General features: G+C 42.5%; 2 protein-coding genes across 2 annotated transcripts; one reads left to right on the forward strand and one right to left on the reverse strand.

Moving 5' to 3' along the window:
• The first annotated feature begins 788 nt into the window (after positions 1-788).
• On the forward strand, positions 789-5,789 carry LOC111970204 (tubulin alpha chain-like). The gene is made up of 4 exons (XM_070445636.1): positions 789-908; positions 3,141-3,363; positions 3,457-3,605; positions 4,060-5,789. Exons 1-4 carry the CDS (start codon positions 906-908, stop codon positions 5,032-5,034), a joined length of 1,350 nt encoding a protein of 449 aa, XP_070301737.1. The 5' UTR covers positions 789-905; the 3' UTR covers positions 5,035-5,789.
• A 2-nt stretch (positions 5,790-5,791) lies between these two features.
• On the reverse strand, positions 5,792-13,489 carry pmela (premelanosome protein a). The gene is made up of 12 exons (XM_023996792.2): positions 13,338-13,489; positions 10,829-10,924; positions 10,584-10,730; positions 10,296-10,442; positions 9,879-10,040; positions 9,415-9,720; positions 8,386-9,282; positions 8,103-8,282; positions 7,880-7,982; positions 7,548-7,753; positions 7,339-7,429; positions 5,792-7,065 (listed from the first exon to the last, which is right to left on the reverse strand). The coding sequence occupies exons 1-12, from the start codon at positions 13,393-13,395 to the stop codon at positions 6,912-6,914; spliced, it is 2,547 nt and encodes an 848-aa protein (XP_023852560.1). The 5' UTR covers positions 13,396-13,489; the 3' UTR covers positions 5,792-6,911.
• Between the last annotated feature and the right edge of the window lie 3,626 nt (positions 13,490-17,115).

Consider the following 17,115-nt stretch of genomic DNA (forward strand, 5'->3'; position numbering starts at 1 on the left):
AAACTCTGTAACTGTTTTAAAGTCACCATTGGCCTCCCACTCCGGCAACTGAGTTAGGAAGGATGCCTGTATCTTTGTAGTGACTGGGTGTATTGATACACCAACCAAAGTGTAATTAATAATTTCACCACACTCAAATGGATATTCAATGTATTTTTACCCATCTACCAACAGGTGCCCTTCTTTGTGAGGCATTGAAAAACCTCCCTGGTCTTTGTGGTTGAATCTGTGTTTGAAATTCACTGCTCAACTCAGGGACCTTACAGATAATTGTATAGAGATGAGGGAGTGAGTCCATGCAACTTATTTAGACATGTCATTACAAAGGGGATGGATACTTATTGACTCAAGACATTTCAGCTTACATTTGTGTATTAATTTGTAAAAATTCCCAAAACATAATTCCACTTTGACATTATGTGGTATTGTGTGTTGGCCAGTGACCAAAAAATCTCTATTTAATCAATTTTAAATTAAAGCTGTAACACAACAAACTGTGGAAAAAGTAAAAAATGGTGAATACTTTCTGAAGGTACTGTATATGTTGACCATACTCCAAATGGCACTCCTTTCACTGCAATAAATGATGTGGCAAAATCTTGTGAAAACAACAAACAGGACCAATGCACTGTTTTCCAAGGCTGCCTGCTGCTTGCATCTCTCTCACCATAGGCCTCATGCCTAGGCACGCTGTCGAGATCCTCTCCTCTTCCTAATTTATTAATGTTGCTGGCTCAGCCCCCTTGCGATTCTACAAATACTAGCGCGCCACGGTGTTTAAGATCAGTTACTACATCGACTCTTAACTGTCGGATAAAGTAACTTCTCTCTCAACCGAAGAGAACATTATTTAAACTTTATTTATTTTTTAGATATTTCTCTAAAACTCATATCCATCAGTAAAAATGGTGAGTACAGTTTACATTTAGAAAGTAGTCTGTTTATTTATTTATGTTGTGTGTTCATCTCTCATTTTACTCATGGTGGTGCTAGCTACTCATCTACTCCATCAATGTCGTTACATAGCCTAACATTTTGTTTCATAGAGTATATGGCTACATTCATATTGTGGCTGGATTTTCATATTGTGGCTGAAATAAGTGGTCACTGATGTATTTGACCACCATAATATGATAGGATATGCTTCAAACTGTCGAAGAAACACACTATTGCCTATAGAACCTTATTTTCAGTTGTATGTTTATTACAAATTCATATAGTGACGGTGCTCATGTCGATTCAATTGAAAAATTCGTTACATTGTGCTTTGTGAAAATGAAAGCTCGGGTGATTGACGTGAATTGATTCCAGTTACCTTTGGCGGGCTACGGACCGAGGACGATACAGACAAATTATCTTAGCCTTAATTGTCATTTGAATATAATTTGCTATTATAAAATACTATCAAGTTCAAGTTTGACTACCGAATATAAAAAAAGGCGTTATCGAACCTGGGATAGAAGAACATTCCAGATCTCATCAACCAAACCTCTGCCGCCTTGATTGACTGCGTTTTCATGATCGTGTGAGGCGCGCCCACCTTAAAATGTAGACTATTACGTTGAGAAGAGATTTATTCTGATAGTTAGCATTTTGACACATTCTGGTAGTTTAATATCTAGTACTATAGCCATCAATGTTAGGCTATAGTCTATAATATGCGGTATGCTATAAACTACTCTATGTACATTTGATGCGTTAATTTGATTTTGACTAGAAGGCACCGGTGGACGTTTACACATTCTGTTGGCCTCTCCATCAAATTCCAAATGGTGCGCATACATTAGCCTTAAAGCGATACAAGGCAAGGTGAATGAAATAAGCAGAAAGGGGATCACATTGATAAAATGTACCGAACAGTTCTAGAAACAAACCAACGTTACCAAACTATTACAGTTACTGTGGAACAGTTTAATCAATATTGACGTTCCAATGGCCATTTAAAATGATCTAACTCTTTATTTTCGGAGGGAAGTAGCCTATATAGGAAAATAACATGGTGAACCTTATTAGTTCATCAATGGGGGCTGGTGGGGAGCTATTTCATCCTTAATTTCTGCTGGTGCATATGGTCTCCAGAAGGACACCTGATAGGGGGAGGCTAAGGGTTAAGATCTTTCTCTGAGGTGGTCTTTTTCAGATGGATTTGTGTATAGGCCATTGTAGCCAGCTGCACCCTGGTCTTTCCATGTTCATGTTTAGATTAGCTCTCCAGGCAGCTTCTTTCCAACCAGAGAGAAGCAAATTTGATATAACAGTCGCCGGTTGAAGTGTACTCGCTGCACATAAAGGCTACTATTTCTATAATGGCATTACTGTTAAATCTATGCACTGTAGAATCTGTAGTGTATTCCATTTTGCAACATGAGATGTGAGTGATTTGCCCTAGAGAGCAAAATCAAATAGCCCTAGGGTTGGTGAAAATATCTGCAGGTAGTTCTGTACAATGACCTATAGATATTATAGAGCGCCATAGCTGTTGAGTGTCCCTGGGTGTATGCACATTATAGACAAATCTAAATCATAATTTTTTTATGGAAAGTGCACAAACCACCCCCTCTTGTGCAAAACCACAAACGGTTTCCTGCCAGTGCCCAGTTGCTTAGCAACGGAATTATGCAAGAAAATCCCTTGGGAACAGTAGGGTGTAGCTGGAGAGAGGAAGGGAAGGGGAGGAGTGTGAGGGAGGAGGGGGGATGGTTGCGTGATTCGTCATGGTTCAGCCCATGCTGCAGCTTTTGATCCTCTCTCCTGCAGACTTCAGTCTCAGGGCGGTACCTCTAAATGGCACAATTCCTATTTTTCCCACTTTCTCAATGCCATTTCTGCTCTCAGAACAGTGGGGATGATTGTGTGGAATAGCTGCAGTGCGGGAAAATGCAACCTTCTGAATTTCAGTTCACCCTTCAGGAAGAGTAGCTGCTGCTTTAGCAAAAGCTAATGGGGATCCTAATAAATTAGTAATATACTAAATGAAAAGATTGCAAGAATCTAATTTGCATTGGATTAGACATTATGGAGAGTGTATACTATTTTGATGCTATAAATGCACATGAGAACGCTTTGGTGACATCATTAACATTTACCTTGATTGTGTGCAGTGGGATTCAATTCAATTGCTCTCTCTCCTCTTTCTCCAGCGTGAGTGTATCTCCATCCACGTGGGTCAGGCTGGCGTCCAGATTGGCAATGCCTGCTGGGAGCTCTACTGTCTGGAGCACGGGATCCAGCCGGACGGTCAGATGCCCAGTGACAAGACCATTGGAGGAGGAGACGACTCCTTCAACACCTTCTTCAGTGAGACTGGAGCTGGCAAGCACGTCCCCAGGGCTGTGTTTGTAGATCTGGAGCCCACTGTCATCGGTAAGATCACTTTGTCTTGAAACAATGACGTTCTGTTAACATTGGTCTATCTCCTTAGTCTTGGGAAAAGCTAACAAGTATTTATTTCTCCAGATGAGGTGCGTTCTGGAACTTACCGCCAGCTCTTCCACCCTGAGCAGCTGATCACTGGGAAGGAGGATGCAGCCAACAACTACGCCCGTGGGCATTACACCGTCGGCAAAGAGATTATTGACTTGGTTCTGGACAGGACCCGCAAACTGGTGACAACTCTTATTAACATACACTCTACATCTCTGTACATTCTCTATCTTTATCCAACCATAATGATCTGAAACATCTCTCCTCCCTCTCTCTCCAGGCTGACCAGTGCACTGGCCTCCAGGGCTTCCTGGTCTTCCACAGCTTCGGAGGTGGCACCGGTTCTGGTTTCACCTCCCTGTTGATGGAGCGCNTCCAGATGAGGTGCGTTCTGGAACTTACCGCCAGCTCTTCCACCCTGAGCAGCTGATCACTGGGAAGGAGGATGCAGCCAACAACTACGCCCGTGGGCATTACACCATCAGCAAAGAGATCATTGACATGGTTCTGGACAGGATTTGCAAAACTGGTGAGAATCTCCAAGAAAATCTAGTGATGCCTTATCGTACAGCCTGTTATTTATTGTTGTTATACAACCATAATGATCTGAAACATCTCTCCTCCCTCTCTCTCTAGGCTGACCAGTGCACTGGCCTCCAGGGCTTCCTGGTCTTCCACAGCTTCGGAGGTGGCACCGGTTCTGGTTTCACCTCCCTGTTGATGGAGCGCTTGTCTGTTGACTACGGCAAGAAGTCCAAGCTTGAGTTCTCCATTTATCCAGCTCCTCAGGTGTCCACAGCCGTTGTTGAGCCCTACAACGCCATCCTGACCACCCACACCACCCTGGAGCACTCTGATTGTGCTTTCATGGTAGACAATGAGGCCATCTATGACATCTGCCGTAGGAACCTTGATATMGAGCGTCCCTCCTACACTAATCTTAACAGGTTGATCAGTCAGATTGTGTCCTCCATCACTGCTTCCCTCYGATTYGATGGTGCCCTCAATGTTGATCTGACAGAGTTCCAGACCAACTTGGTGCCCTACCCCCGWATCCACTTCCCCCTGGCCACCTATGCCCCAGTGATCTCGGCAGAKAAGGCTTACCATGAGCAGCTSWCTGTKTCWGAGATMACAAAYGCYTGYTTTGAGCCAKSWAATCAGATRGTGAAATGTGACCCACGTCACGGCAAGTACATGGCCTGCTGTCTGCTGTACCGTGGCGACGTTGTGCCCAAAGATGTCAATGCTGCCATTGCCACCATCAAAACAAAACGCTCCATCCAGTTTGTAGACTGGTGYCCAACTGGTTTCAAGGTTGGTATCAACTACCAGCCCCCAACTGTGGTACCTGGTGGAGATCTGGCCAAGGTCCAGAGGGCAGTGTGCATGCTTAGCAACACCACTGCAGTGGCAGAGGCCTGGGCCCGTCTTGACCACAAGTTTGATCTGATGTACGCCAAGCGTGCTTTTGTGCACTGGTACGTAGGTGAGGGTATGGAGGAGGGAGAGTTCTCTGAGGCCAGGGAGGACATGGCTGCCCTGGAGAAAGATTATGAAGAGGTGGGCGTCGACTCCATTGAGGGAGAGGAGGAGGGAGAGGAGTATTAAAGTGAATTAATTCGCCCTAGTCAAATCACAAGCAAGCTTATCACTGGTTACAAGTTAATATGGCTCAGCTTTCCTTATTAGTGTTGGAAATTGCTAGCAAGCACTGTCACACATCATAGATTGGGCGGCAGGTAGCCTAGCGATTAAGAGCGACCAGGTGAAAGAAAATGTGTCAATGTGCCTTTGAGCAAGGCATTTAGCCCTAAATGCTCTGGAAAATAGAGTCTGCTAAGTGACTAAAATGGAAATGCCATGATGTCCGTTTGCACCGAAAAGGAAAGGAAATGTGCAGGAAATGTGCTGTAGTTGTGTTCAGGGAATGTTATGGTGATGCAATGGTTTTACTTTTTACAGTTTTACACTGCAACTTTCTGTCCTCTTCTGACTTTGATATATAATAAATTACTTAATTTTTTAAAAATTTTCAACGAAATTCAATGGATCTTCATCAGCTTCACTCACCAGGACTTATCACAGTATTTCCCAAGAATAAATAATWATTATTATTATTGCAGTGTAATAACCATGTATGTACATATTGTTATATAGTTCTACAACTATCTGTTTGTGTAATTACACATAGGCAATTTATATGCATATAAAATCGCACACAATTTATATGCATATATTTGGCAATTTTTAAAAACTTGCAACAACGTTATGCTCTTTTCCAGCAGCTTAACAAAATATTTCATGCAGCATTCTGAGAAATGTCAACAGAATCAAAACTAAATAAAATGAACATTTTAATGCAATAGAGTTGTGCCTTTCTTTTTATTTATCTCAAACCGACACATCATTGCATTTTCCCCATGGTTCTTTTTATATACATTTTTATCTGAAATACATAACGTAAAAGCAATAGCTTGTTCTTTATATTTAATCATGTAAATCATATCTTACTTCCGACATCAACTGGTTTACAATAAGAAGAGACAGCTTTAGTATTGAGTATTGATTGTGGTGACAATTAGAGCCCTATAATTTGCATGGACTTTCCTTCAATACCTCTATTTTCCTTAGACTTCACTCAATTCCTTTCAATGCTACAGTACTTTTACCATGCCACCCTGTGGCCAAACCTCTGTTCTGCTTCAGGAATGGGTTCCTCCTCTTAATTCGTGGCAATGTAACGATAACACCCAAAACAGTTCAATTCTGAATAGACTTCAAGACTCACATCAATAATAAACCACTCAACGCGCTTACATTTCTTGATCTATGGACAGGAAAATCAGTACTAGTTTAGTAAGGGCATGGAGGACAAAAGCAAGAATGCAAGCTTAGATAGGACTAGGAAAATGTGAAGGTATACCGGTAGTTGAAGATTCTTACATAATTTACATTTTAATGCTTATTTTTGGGGTGACATTATATATGTTATATCACAGTGCTGTGATTTTTTGGGCAATTCAAATTAGACCAGTTAACAAAGAAAATGTATGTGTTGGAAGGTTACAAGAGGCAGTCATTCATTGTTATGATTACATTCTAAGGAAGAGTGAGTAATAACAGAAAAAGCACAGCATAAATTGCTACATTTTTGTAAACGTTCATCAGTTTTTCTTTTCTTAAATAAAAAAGTATGTGGGTCAAAATAAATATAATATTTTGTCACAAGTGATGCAACGGGAGAAACAAACACATTTATTTAGGCTTTTGGGGTTTCTTTTTTGTTCTGTGTTGAAAATGTATACATTTCTAAAACATTATACTTTTTATTAAAGTTACTTTCAGTGTAACGATACAGAATACAACTGCTTGTTCTTGTTGCATTTTGTCTCTGCATTAGGGTGGCTGTGTGTGTCTGAGTGATATTTAAGTGTTAACATGCATGCATGAGTGTGTGCTTTATCAGTGCAGATGGTTATGAGTTTTCACACCACCCTTCCCTGAAGCAGTGGGCTYCTTTCTCCTGGTGACTGTCGGCTCAGAAGGTTCCACAGCAGCATCGGCACAGACGTGTTTCCAGAGCTTCCCATGCTGCCGCCAGTTGAGTCCTCCCTCAGTGGACGGTATTGGTTAAACCGCCTGGTTGAAAAACACAAGTTAGCTGCCATTCATGCTACAGTTAAAAAATAAAAAATAAGATGTGCATTATATTGTATAAAACCGCACATAATATTTCAAAATGAATAATTTATTTAGATAGAAATGGCATGGGATATAATGTGGAATTATCTTCAGTGGACCACTATGTGTCAAATAGTTTTTGTGGATCATAAATCAATTATCAATTTGGAGAAACCAGGAAGTGTGTGACTTTGTTGACTTGTACGGTGGTTAGAACTGTCTTTCACTCACTTGTAGGTCAAAGCAATGGCACCAGCAACAGAGACAAGGACCATGACACCCAGAACCGCGGCCACAGTGCCTGTTGGGGAGGAGTTGGAGCCTGCAACCACAACACATTTCGAGGAAGGTATGGTACACTCCACGATCAGTGAAATGTCAAATGAAAAGGATTTTACAGTTCATAAAGTTATATGTACAGGTTCGTTAATTTCACTCACCCACAGTCACACTAACTTTAGCACTGGCCACAGCCAGACTAACATCATTGGTCAGGGACACGTTGATGCAGAACACTCCAGAGTCGTTGAAGAACTGGCGAATGATCATCTGACAATCTGGGGAGGGTGTCACGTTGTTACAGATGGTCTCCACAGGCGTGATGCAGTCTGCGTCCGAGATGATGGTGCACACTTCATTGGGCAGGCTATGTAATATGTAAAGAAAAGGTGGAAATATAAAGTGCAGGTGATGGCAATGTTCAAAATACTAATTTCAATAGGAATGTGCACGGTCCCTTGGGTCCTGTTTCCACTGCTAGTTGGCTACTCACCTCCCCTGGCAGGTGATGGTCAGGTCCACAGCATTCTGCACAACCTCAGTGGCCAGAGACACCACGTTGGCCACCTGGGTGATCTCCACACTCTCAATACCCTCTGAGAAATGAGATCGGTTGAGAGATCATTATCAGCAACCATCACCTGCATTTTACATCTCAACTGTGACTGTATTGAAAATACTGTACATTTACAGTATCTGGACATATGTGGACTTACGGACAACGTCCACGGCGGTCGAGAAGGAGCCGTAGCGGTATATCATACAGTTGTCAGCCGCTGTAAGTTCAGGAGCCTGTCTTTTAGCCACAACAAGAGCCACCTGTGTCTCTGTGTCTGCCTCTATCTCAGCCTCTGCTGCTACCTCACTCTCCACTGGAGCAGTCACTGCTGCTGGTGCTGAAGAGGAACAAAAATACAGTAAGTTAATAATATTATGAAATGGCTCAAATCATGTTTTTGATTGTATACAGAATGACTAAGTAACTAAGTAACTGATTACCTGCAGTGGCATCAGCTGCAACCTCATTCACTGTCTCTACGACCTCTGCTTCTAGCTCTGCCTCGGCCTCAAGAGCAAGTTCAGCTGGCACCACCTCCACCACAGCTGCAGCCTCCGTGGCGGCAAGAACAATGACGTTAGCAGTAGGGGCCACCGTCTCGACCTGGGCCACCTCTGTTGCAGCCGCAACCTCAGCCACCACCTCAGCATCGGCAGCTACGGTTGCCTCCTCCACGGGTGTAACGGTGGCTACAGCTGGGACCTCTGGGAGGACTGTGGCCGGCAGGTCCACTGTGGACTCTTCTCCCTCTGCAACTGGAGCAACTGAAGCAGCAGCGTTGATGGCGGGCATATCTGCAGCCGTCGCCTCTACCACTGCTGTTTCGGCAGCTGCAACTGCATCAGCATCAACAGTAGCCTCTTCAGTTGCTGGGGTGACGGAGGCAGCTGTGGCTCCCTCCACAGCTGGCACAGGGGCAGGGACCTCAATGGCTGCAGCAGCCGTGCCTTCTGCTGTGGCATCGGCTTCTACTGCAGGGACAGAGGCAGGGTCCTCTGTTGCTGGGATGACGGCTGGATCATCTGCTACTGAGGCAACCACCTCGACTCCCTCTGCGGCTGCGGCTGCGTCGTCAGCTGTGGGTTCTGCTTCAGCTGTGGCACCGGCTTCGACTGCAGTTTCGGCTGCGGCTGTGTCTGTGCTTTCAGCTATGGCTGGGTTTTCGGCTGCAGCTGCATCTGTGTCTGCGGCATCGGCGTCAGCTGCATCTGTGTCTGCAGCCTCAGCAGGGGCAACGTCAGAGGCAGGCACATCCAGGGCGATGTCAGCTGGAGCTGCCCTTGGGGTAGAGACCACCACAACAACGGCAGGAGCACCGGAGGGATCCATAGGCATCACTGGTTGAAAACACAAGAAGAAAGGCAACAGTTATGACTGTTATATACACTGAATATGCATTGACTTTTGTAAAGGGAAGATTGGACCCAATAAATGGATTCGCTGTAAAATAGAAAATCGATGTCTCTCACCAGTGGGGCTGGCAGCGGTGGGGTCTGCAGGTGTGTCACAGCCATTGGGGATGCTTGCCATCAGGACCACCTGAGGCCTGTATGTGCCGGTGTTGAGGTATGTATGTGTGACCTGGTGCTCCCTGGAGATGAGGGTGCCACTGTTGTCACCAAAGTCCCAGTTAAAGGTGACGTCTGAGGCGCTGAGGTACTGGCTGGGGTCGTGGAGGCTGATGCTAAAGGCAATGGCCCGATTCTGGATGAAGCTCTGGTCAGCCTCGTTCACATCGTTAATTTGAGTCAGCGACACTGTGAAGGGGATCTGGTCTGGGGAGGCACAAAGCAAAGGCAAAATATGTCACATCGTGACATCAATGCTGTGAATTCAAATTATTTCAAATTATCAATTGAAGTCAAATTAGGGTTGATTGAATGTTGGTTTAAATAAGATTTTGTGCACTTAAACCCTGGTTCCAGCTACCCACCTGTGATGGAGAAGGTTGTGGAGGCATAGCCCAGAGGGATGAACTTGTCCTTGCCACGGTAGTGGTAGATGACTACCTCCATGTTGTAAGAGCCCAGGGGCACATTGTCCGTGCCGATGGTGAGAGAGGAGGAGGTCCCATCCGCCACCTGCCAGTAACGTCCTGGGATACAAAGCAGTGGTGTTAGTAGTTAGAAAAACCAGCAGCGCTTATAAAAATGAACAGCCTGATGATCAAATCTTGTGTTGACAAAACTCCCAAGAACATTAGCTGCTTCATTAGTCCTTTCAACCCTCTTATGAAAGGAATTATTTCACAGTGCACACTGTGCACAGCTTTGTAAATACCAGAAATCATTGTGTTATTGTATTAGCATTTTCTCACATGAATGTCTGTAAATGAAAGAGCTGTCCTTACCCCATGTCTTCCACACAAACACGTAGTGTGGTTTCCTGTCTGCTGTCCCATTGAAGGGGGTGCCATCAGGGAAGACTCCGCTGTACTCTCCTGAAGGACCAGAAACCTGGTCGGGATACACAGCCTGGCCTTGACGGTACTGTGTTCCTGTAGCAGAGGAACATGACACCCAGTTCAACATAAAAGGTTAGGGACACTAGAGAAAGACTGTATGCCTATAGGACCAACAAAAAAACTGTGGGATCAGTGGGGTATGGTATAGTGGTTGAATTTGGAAGAAGAGCTCACCATTGACAGTGCAGTTACGCGCCCACACCACCTGTCCATCAGGAAGCACTGTCTGGTTTGATGGGAAGCGAAGGTCGATGTTAAAGGTTGCCTTTGCGCCAGTCAGGGTGGGTGCATCATTTTTCACATCGAATGTAACTTCTCCACCTGATGACAGAAAGTGATAAATACATCAATAGAAAGTAGTTAATGTTTCTATATTAAGTGATTGATCTATAAAAAAGTGCAATAAAGTGAGAACCCACCAGTCCAACAGTCTCTGTATCGGGAGTCCCCATCCTTCCACACTGGATATATCCCTGAGTTCCATGAGCGGTAGCGTGTAAAACGTGTTTTAGGCTCTGTAAAAAGAAAAGTGTTTAAGTTTTAGGGTAATTTTCCTCTCGTTCTCCTAATTGTTTTTGTTGATCACACTTTGACATAGTGAACTTCTACTACTACATGACATGTTATCCATTCATATGAATCATATTATTGAGATTTTATCAGTTATTTAGCATCTCCAGTAGGTATGGTGAGGTATTGCCATTAGGTATCAGCAAAAACGCTACCGGAAAATCTGTTTGTAAGACCAGTTGATCACTGCAGTACTAAATCTAAACGTAAATCTGAGGTTGAAAATGCTCTTTTATTAGGACTTTGTCTAGACATTGGTCAGGATCAGGATCCTGGCACCCAGAACTCATTACCTACCAGGCTAATTAAATAGCATTTACTTTTATAATGTCTTTTGTGAATGTCATGCGAAGATCTACTACTCAGACCGACTCAAATGCTTATTGAAAATGTTGACAATTTCTACTGTTCTAAAATCTATTTATCTCCAAATCTACAGTATCTGACCCTTCCTTACTGAAATACAGCCGTGGCTATTCTATTTTATGACCACATGATTATACGGGGAAGTGTTCTCTGCCCTGTTGCCTACCCTGGGTAGAGGAAAAGTTATTATCATAACACTACAGTTTGGGATATGGGCGTATGATGGGGTGTGGACAAAGACATTTACCAACATTTTACTGAAAGAAGGACAAAAATAATTGTTTGACATGTAGATAGCGGTGGTGAGTAGTTCAGGTATTTCTTTGATGGTTGTGGAAGGGGGAGGAGGGAGCGAGGTGGGGGTTCCAGGTGGTGTGAGTCACACGGCCCCTGCAATCCCCCTCAATCCCTTTCATGTGACTGTCAGCTGAGCGCAGGCAGCTGTAATCCCAACTGCTGGAATGAGGGGAGCCTCTGTGGTGCTCAGACATCAGGGCGGCCTTATTCTCCTACTGTTGTTCCTGTGTGTGTGTATGTGTGTGTGTGTGTGTGCGTGCGTGTGCGTGTGTGCACGAGTTTGTTAAGGATTTAGGAAACCTCAACACCTACATTATCTTCCGTTATTGTGAGCCCCTTGTATTCCCCATATGATACTGTACAGTCACACTCAGCTTCAACAACCTCAGGAATGCAAATTCCAAAAGATCTAATTCATAATGACAAGCCATAATATCATTATCGTGTGCAGTCATTAATCAGATCGTCACACTTCAAACTGATTTCTGATGAAAACACCAGTATCTCCTACCAAGTTACCAAGTTAATTACAGTTTGTGATTTGGTTTGATATCCATCAGATGCAACACATTGCTAGATTGCTAGATAAACTTAGATAAAAATAATACACTTTGAACTGCATGATTGACAGTGAAATTCCAACATTAGTACTGATGTTCCCTCTTGGAAAAATTTAGTTAATCTATTTTATTGTTGATAGCTGAGATAAAGTGTTCACCTTACTATTGAAACTCCAGGATACACATTAGAGTTTTAGGGCTTGGAGTGCAGATAATGTTTTACCAAATTGTTTGGTAATATGTGATACCAAAATGAACTGTATGATGAGCTCATGTCAAAACTTAGTGTGCGTTTACTCAGGATCTTCATTATGAAATTCTCCACACTTTAAATTTGAACTGATTTGCACAAATTATGTTGTTACTTAGAAGATTGTACTTGTATACTCTTTGAAAATGTTGTCATTTCAGACACTGGTAGTTCTGTAAATTCACCAGGTATTGAAACGCTTTACTATATGCAGATATATGTAGAGTATATATGCAGTGTATAGAGGAGTAATGCATAGATTATTATTAATCCTACAGTGTTCTAAAATTCCGGCTTTAGAGCTCAGGTTTCTACACAGACCCTGAGAATAAAAGAAACCATTCAAACTAAGTTGAAGATATTACAGAACTGAATGATATGAGAGAGACCACTGTTATTCACTATTACTGAATAATTACATTAGTTGAGCTTGTCCAAGTTCCATTAGTGTGTAAACAACTATACAATTAATTATTGTTTCTTATTAATAACATGATGATTGACGGATCATCAGACAAGTTATATTGTACGTATTGATTAGTCAAATGTACGAGTTTATGGAATACAAAAAATGCAATTAGATGATATTTGGGGAAATATAGAACAACACAAACATTTCACTACTAAAGGGGATTGTTAGCACAAATGTCCTTTCACACGCAGCTGGAAAGCTGTGAACATTCTACATTATTTCTAATTACTCAGTGAGTACTTAGCAAGGCTCAGTGATAATCTCTTCCATTATTTCAATCCGTCCCACCTCAGCCCCATCTCTCCTCCAACACTGCACATAATTCAAGAAAGATGGGATGGAGAAACAGATATTTATCAAGTAGATATATATCAAGTAGATATTTTCATGCAGAAAATAATCCATATACTCACTTGCTCCTAAAGCTGCTGACAAGAGAGCCAACACTAGTACTATCAGTACAGTCTTCATTGTGCGTGGTTGTGTGTGTCCTTCTTTGCCCAGTTCCTAACCCTCGTCCTAGTCTTTAAAACCCAACAACACACCACCCGGAGAGATTTGTGGTAGGATGTCCGATTCCCTATAAAAGAGTCTTGGACCATAAATTACCATAAACTTGCCTCTCACCTCTGACATCATAGGAAGTCTACAAACCAGCCCCTCCCACTCTAATCAACTGTGTGAATAGACAGACACACACTTTGTTAGCAATGCTATTATGTTTTCACATGTTTAATTGGATAATTACAGTAGCTAAAGGGATTAACCTTAACTTAGTGATACCATCCACCCAGAAAACATATTTCCACATGCCAGAATGCATTTAAAAAAATCATCAGTAATGCCATCTTCCCACTGGATAAAGATGACGCATAAAACACTTACATTTATTTTGAAGAACTGAAGAAATTATCAGATTTTGGACATATTATTTTCTCTAACAAGTACAGAACGTTAGGTTTCCCATTTTCATCAGAGTGGGAACCTTCTGGAATTAGTGGCCTAGTGGTTGTGGTGTGAAAAAAAGCAATAGCCTCACAAAGTAAGGATGATGAGTGTGTTGGAGTGTTGTCTGAGGATACACAGCAACTGAGGGGCCTATTGCACACGTTACCTGAGTGCTGGAGCATGCTTTTTGCTACAGCCTGTGAGCACTGAGCAGGCTGGCTGTTTTTTTGCTGATGTTGTCCTAGCATATGGAGTTTGCAAAGGTCAAAGGCCTCTCTTTAGGAAATTGAATCAATGGGTGTGTCCCAATAATCTCCGCCAGATTCCATGACTCCAGCATTATACCATATGCTTTAATGTCACTTAATCTAACTTCACTTCAGTTAATAACTTTTCTCATCAATATCGCGTTTTAAATATGACCACCATCCATCATATTCTGACAGAGACTTTAAACAAATGTAATTTWCTGTACTGTATGTAATGTCTGTTCCTTATGTGAAGGCCTGGAAGAATTCTCTCAGCTGTAGTCATGCATGCCTGCCCTGACGTCCGACCTTACAGCTGTGTGTGCATGGGGGTCACAAGATGAGTGTGTGGGGATGGCAAATCAATAGCATCCTTTTACTCCTCTCTTTCCCCATATCCTCCTTTCAGTGCCCTAAGCCTCATACCAAGTCAAAGTATCTACGCTCGTAGCAGTCCACACACGCTGGGAAACACTCGTGCTTGCTCTATATTACTGTGGAAGCTCATTGTCCTTCTTCTGCATTCCAGAGCGTTTCAGTCAAACAAGCCTGAGACATTATTGAGCTAATGGGGTAGAAATACAAAGGTCTCAATGGATGAGAACACCGGTCACAATGAAAATACCATAACCTTGGTTTGTGTGGGAAAACATAGTATTGTAATGACCCTGGGATTGATAAGCACGATTATCCTAAGGGAGCTAGCTTTCTAGGAGCAGTGGTAACGTGTCTGGCTCTGGACCCTAGGGTACTGGGATCAAATCCTTCTTGGAACCTCGTGCTACTCCCTTGTTTTGTTACAGCATGCTCAAAGGTTTAAAGGTTGAGTGAGTACAATTCTTCCAATACAATAAAGCAAAATACAGAATGTACTAAAACACCATAAAACAAAATAACATGCATGCAACTCACTAAATACTCAAATAAGGTTAAAAAACAAATCAACAAATTCTTCAGTTATGTATGGACACAGGTAGTGGTATGAGTAGGCCTCTGCATCCTTAAATCCTTTATACTTGGAAGTTCTCATTTTACAGAGAAAAGGGGTTATTAAAATAGAAGCCACATGTTCTTTTTTACACAAGGTGCATTCAATGGGATATATGTATGTAGCTGACAGATCTGACAGATCTTACCATTTGAGTTGCCTTACGTTGGTGGTGAGATTGTTCAACTGCACTACATGTGACCCCTCATGTGCTAACAACATTGCTAATGGCTCACTAAATTCTTCCCACAGAGCACCTGACCGACCACACTGCACAGCACACCACAGCAAAGATGCCACCATAGAACACTGGCTTATACAAAGCCCACACAAACCAGAATGAAACTAGCTGTGCATTTATGATGAGAGAAAAATATTTTTCACAAATTTGGTAAAATAATGTTTCTGAAGACACATTCAACTGAAGAGGCATTAAACTGTCTCTAACCTGGCTTTGTACAGTTACGGTATTACCATTTACACACAAATGAAGGCTACAATGGTTCATTTTCAGCACATGAAATTCAGCACGAGATGGAGGCCAGAATTTTGGATGCAGGTCACACATTGCTGGCCGTAACTGTCAACTATCTCTCGCTCTCTCTCACACACACACACACACACACACACACACACACACACACACACACACACACAGCACACACACACACACACACACACACACACACACACACACACACACACACACACACACACACACACACTTGGGACAAAAAGTTAATGAGCAAACACCTGAGGCATGTCAGGAATTTGAACATAAATAGGTTCAAATCAACAGGAAAAAGCGTGAAATCTTGTTTGATCATTGGAATAATGTTGCGCGTGAAAGTCTAGAGGTATAATGAGTCAACATGTCTCAGAGTGCAGACAATTGTCACAATGTAACCTGTGAGAGCAAGAGGAGGGCAATTCAATCATTATTTACCAGTTTCCAATGGAATGATGACATAAGCAGCAGCCAGATGTAGGACAGGCAGAGGGGACAGGTTCACAGAAGAGTAAATAGCATTAGCTACTTCCTTGAAAGCAATAACTTACAAATGTCTTGAGGGAAAATCAACATATGAATCTCAACTGGAGGTGATTATAGGCGCCTTAAATGTTTACTTTTCACAGAAATGCCAGACTGMCAGACTGTAAAGAAGCGTTTCAAGAGCCAAATGCTGCATTCATAACCAAGTGGGAAGGTGGTATTTACCACTTATGACTGTGAAAAATCCAGTTGAACGTCCCTCCAATTTATAATTACTAACGTCTATCATCCCTGAGCTCTTTCTTCTCCCACATGCTTAACTCTGACGTCAACTACTAAGGAAATTACCTCGATAACAGAATTTCCGGCAGATAAATGTAACACAGCATTATCTATACAAAGATAAATCTATTAATATGGTTTTTGAACACTATAATATGTTTACAAGCATGAAAGCTGTAGTTTTAGTTCATGGTTGACGCAGCTTGTTTGCCATTAGCCAATCTGCGTTTCACAACAAGTTCAAAGCACGTCCCAGTCKGTAATCCCAACATGTTTCAAGCTGACCACCATTGTCCCTGTTCCCAAGAACGCCAAAGTAACCTGCTTACAGTTTTTTCCAACTGCTTACACACGTTTTCAAAACTGTCTCCTTTTTTCAAAACTCTACACACAATTCCCAAAACTGCACACACAAAATGCAAAATGCCTCACATCTCCTTMAAAATGTAACACTGCATTCAAAATTGTAACGCCCAGGGTGTAGTAGGTGAGAAGTCAGGTGCAGGAAGCAGAGCGTTCAGGGTAATGCTAACTTTTAATGCACCACAACGGTGAACATACGCCAACCAAAACAACTGCCCCAAACACGGGGGACTAAAACAGTCCAGCAAAAAACCCAAACACATGAGAAAACCATGACACACAGACGTGTACACATGTACATCGAACAATCCCGCACAACAAACACAGGTGAAACCAATAAACAGAAAAGGGGAAAAGGGATCAGTGGC

This window comes from Salvelinus sp. IW2-2015, linkage group LG11 (genome assembly GCF_002910315.2).
Source record: "Salvelinus sp. IW2-2015 linkage group LG11, ASM291031v2, whole genome shotgun sequence".
In the NCBI taxonomy this organism is placed as follows: domain Eukaryota; kingdom Metazoa; phylum Chordata; class Actinopteri; order Salmoniformes; family Salmonidae; genus Salvelinus; species Salvelinus sp. IW2-2015.